This window comes from Juglans microcarpa x Juglans regia, chromosome 8S (genome assembly GCF_004785595.1).
Source record: "Juglans microcarpa x Juglans regia isolate MS1-56 chromosome 8S, Jm3101_v1.0, whole genome shotgun sequence".
Taxonomy (NCBI): Eukaryota; Viridiplantae; Streptophyta; class Magnoliopsida; order Fagales; family Juglandaceae; genus Juglans; species Juglans microcarpa x Juglans regia.
Genome location: NC_054609.1, coordinates 17231956 through 17235785, shown reverse-complemented (window position 1 = coordinate 17235785; position 3830 = coordinate 17231956). Strand labels below are relative to the sequence as shown.

General features: G+C 38.9%; 1 protein-coding gene across 1 annotated transcript; it reads left to right on the top strand.

The window, feature by feature from the left end:
• Positions 1-355: 355 nt before the first annotated feature.
• On the top strand, positions 356-2740 carry LOC121244280 (probable LRR receptor-like serine/threonine-protein kinase At5g16900). The gene is made up of 5 exons (XM_041142293.1): positions 356-1299; positions 1862-1930; positions 2032-2103; positions 2185-2256; positions 2533-2740. Exons 1-5 carry the CDS (start codon positions 356-358, stop codon positions 2738-2740), a joined length of 1365 nt encoding a protein of 454 aa, XP_040998227.1.
• Positions 2741-3830: the final 1090 nt, after the last annotated feature.

Here is a 3830-nt window from a genome sequence, read left to right as displayed (position 1 = left end):
TTTATTAAAATACCCTTATATCACATCATGTTGTGTCAGCAAGGGCTGACCCTTTCTTTCTTTTTTTTTTTTTTTTTTTTTTTTGTTCAGAATCTGAGAGATATGAATCGTGTATGTCAAGTACGTAGGTGCGTGTTTCAATGGTTGAAAACATTATTTTAGCATCAAACGCCAAGAAATTAATTACAACCAGCTTGCATATTAATACATCATGATGCTCTGGCAATATTACAATTAAAAATTCATCAAAGCCAAATCCAACCCATAGTTTGTGTGTGTGTGTATATATATAACTTTTGATGCCAGTCCTCCATTCCACTTTAATTTCATGATCTCCATGAGTTTCAATCTGATAATGTTATCATTTCTTACTGCCCTTTCAGCTGTATTTATCATCTCAAAGCCCTCTGTTGCAGTGTTTCTGAGCATTGATTGCGGTGTCTCCAATTCTTCCACCTACAAAGACGAGAGATCAATTGTCTGGACTGGTGATAATGCTTACATTCACAGTGGCGAGTCTCAAGTTGTCCAGTTTAGCAGCACAGTACCTTCTTGGATGAGCACTCAAGTGATGAGCACCCTAAGAGTATTCCCAATCCTGAAGAAAAACTGCTACACCATCCCTGATCTGGACAAAGGGCAACGACTTCTCGTGCGTGCAACCTTTTTCTATGGAAATTATGATGGGAAATATTTTGCACCAACCTTTGAGCTGCACTTCGATGGAAACTTCTGGGCCACGGTCACCACTTCGAACTCTACCTATGTTGTCGAGGAAGCCATTTATGTGGTGAAGGGAAATGCCACGAGCATCTGTCTTGCTCAGACGCATCCCGACCAGGTGCCATTCATATCAGCACTTGAACTGCGCAGCTTGGATTCCGAAATGTACAGCAACGTTGGCATGAACCGTGCTTTGCTTTTGGCAAACAGAATAGCCTACGGTGCTAATCAAACTGTTCGGTATCCGGATGACAAATACGATCGAATTTGGAACACAAGGCACGGCGGTTTTACACTCACTCAGGATGTCATCAGAAATGAAGCTGACGCGATTCATGATGTTAGTGCGGGAAAAGATCATCCTCCGCTGGCTGTTCTACAAAATGCAGTCGGGACGATTGGCACTGCATGGGGTATAGGCATAGAGACAACTGGACTTGGATCGAAGAACGTTCCTATCTTCATCATCGCCTACTTTTCTGAAGTCGTTCGACTAAATTCAACCCAGAAAAGATCTATTGAAATTGTCATAGATAACGAACAATTTTCAAGCGAGTTTAGCCCCCTTTTGGAAGCGTATTAGAAGTTTACATTAATAACATTACTGCTTCTTCCAATACTTCATTCACAGTAGGGGCTGCGGCTGATTCTTCCCTTCCTCCTATAATCAACGCTCATGAATTTTACTCTCTTAGCGATGCACTGACTGAAGGAACCAATAACAGAGATGGTTTGGATTTCTAACTTTTAATCTTCTGATAATTATAGTTCTGCATGTTTAAGCTGTTGAATAACTTGGTATAGGAATAAATGTGATGGATTTTATTTTCGTTCTTCGTTTTGGGGTGAATCTCTGCTAATTTAGTGGAAGGTTTATCTGCACTGAGAAAGGAATTTGATGTGTTAAAGCAATGGAGTGGTGACCCCTGTCTTCCATCGTCATTTACATGGGAATGGGTGGAATGTAATGCGGATGTCATACCACGTGTTATAGCACTGTAAGTCAACTCCGTGATGATTTTGAGTGCATGTTACATGTCATACTCACCTAATATTGATGCAAGATTTTATGAAAATAAATTGACAAATTGGCGTAGTTTATGTAAGTCATACTCGCAAATGTTGAAATTAACCACAGGAATCTCAGTAGCTTTGGGCTGTCCGGTTCACTCCCGGATTTTAGTTCCATGGATGCACTTCAGAAAATGTGAGTCACTACAAATTTGTAAATCCATGCACTACTGTCCTGCATTAGTTTCTCTTTCTCTTCTGATATATTTTTTTCTTCTCTATTTTTTTGAATTGCAGCGATCTGCACAACAACAGCTTAAATGGGCCTATTCCTGATTTTCTTGGCTCCTTCCCTGATCTATTACTTCTGTGAGTTCCATTAGAAAAGCTACGTATAACTGAAAACTACTCTTTCTTACAAGTTTTTTTGTTTGTTCTTCTTTCGCCCAGGAATTTGGCAGATAATAGATTCAATGGATCCGTACCCACCTCTCTATCAGAGAACAAGAACTTGACATTGGTGTAAGTTAAAGAGAAATGATAATTTCAATCGCGATCAAGTGCCATGCAATCAATTTAAAATAAATAAATAAATAAATACGTACATGACCCACATGAAAAGAAATTAATTTTTTTATAATGGATCTCACTCTTTTTCAAAGTAACTGCATAGCGTTTGCGCACTCCACGAGTATATGTAATATTACTCATTATGAAATTAACGTTTTATTCATGTAGATGTAAATTAACGCAACACCTTGTATTTATTTTCTTTTCTTTCCTTTTTTTTTATTACAGGGTATCAGGTAATTGCTTCTCTGGAATGACCTGTAAGGCTGCAAATGCGCCACCGCTGCCGAAACAACCATATGAGATTCCACCACCCCCAACTACCAATTCAGGTGGCCAGAATTCCGGTGACAACAAGAGTGTTGACATGCTACAAATCATACTAGGAGTTGGTGTCCAAATTTCACTACTTTCTTTACTGCTGAGAAACTTCTAAATGAATGCTATCCTTCAATAATACCACATCCTCCTGTTATACCCGTGTGCATGTGTTTTACTCATCTTTCTGCAATTTTCAGTGATTTCTATAAAAGACTATATATTACATATAACATATGACCTTTGTAGTTAGAGTCTACATGATTGAACATGTACTGACTGTATAATGCCAATTGGCTTTAATCCAAATAGCATTAACACGATCACATGAGGGAGGAAGGGGCCGAAGGGCTACCAACCATTTCCTTGAGTCAAGAAAGGTATATCATGAAACCATGATGGTGTGTGCAAAGTACACTTTTCCCATAAATGAATATATAGTCCCCAACTAGATATCTGCACGCGCACCTTTATGTGGCCAAAACGAGTTGTTTTATTAAATGCCCAAAAACGGTTCGTTTTAGAGTGCTAGAGATTTGGCTTGAAGGAACTGGGCATTTGGGTGCGATGGAGAAATAAGCAAGGTAGAGAAAGTGGGCGACAACAAACTCTAAAAGAGTTGCCGACCATGGTGTGAGCTGTCGAAGCTGCCGACCATGACGTCGGCGTCCCCTTTAAGCTATCAGCGACTCCATTGCAGAGGAGTTTAGTAGAGCTCTTATTCAAATTGATTTCTCCATCGCAGGTACCTTAGTGATTTCTCAATCGCAATAAATCCATTACTTGCATTGACAATAAATCTTACCTTAATGTCACTCAAGAATGCTATTAATGAGTACACGTTGTTAGGTGAAAAAACGATACGTTGTTACTCAAGAGAGTTTGAAGTTCAAGTCTTGGGTATTTTTTTTGCTAAAAGTCATGTCCAACTGGGTGCAATACAAATGTTCTTCCTAGCCTTTCTTTTCCCCCTTGAAACAAAACAGTACAGCCTGGATGGGTATTTTGCAGGATTTGTGTCATTACATCTGTTTTATAAGCAATCAAAGTTATTTGCTTCTTCTTCTTTCGTTTAATTGACAACCCTGTTTTTCGATGCAAGGGAAGCTTTTATAAATGGATATACATTTTTATGAGTTTCTATCACTTGGGTTTAGTGTTTGTATTTCCTTTCCCATCTCTGGAATATGACAATTTTTCTGGACTCT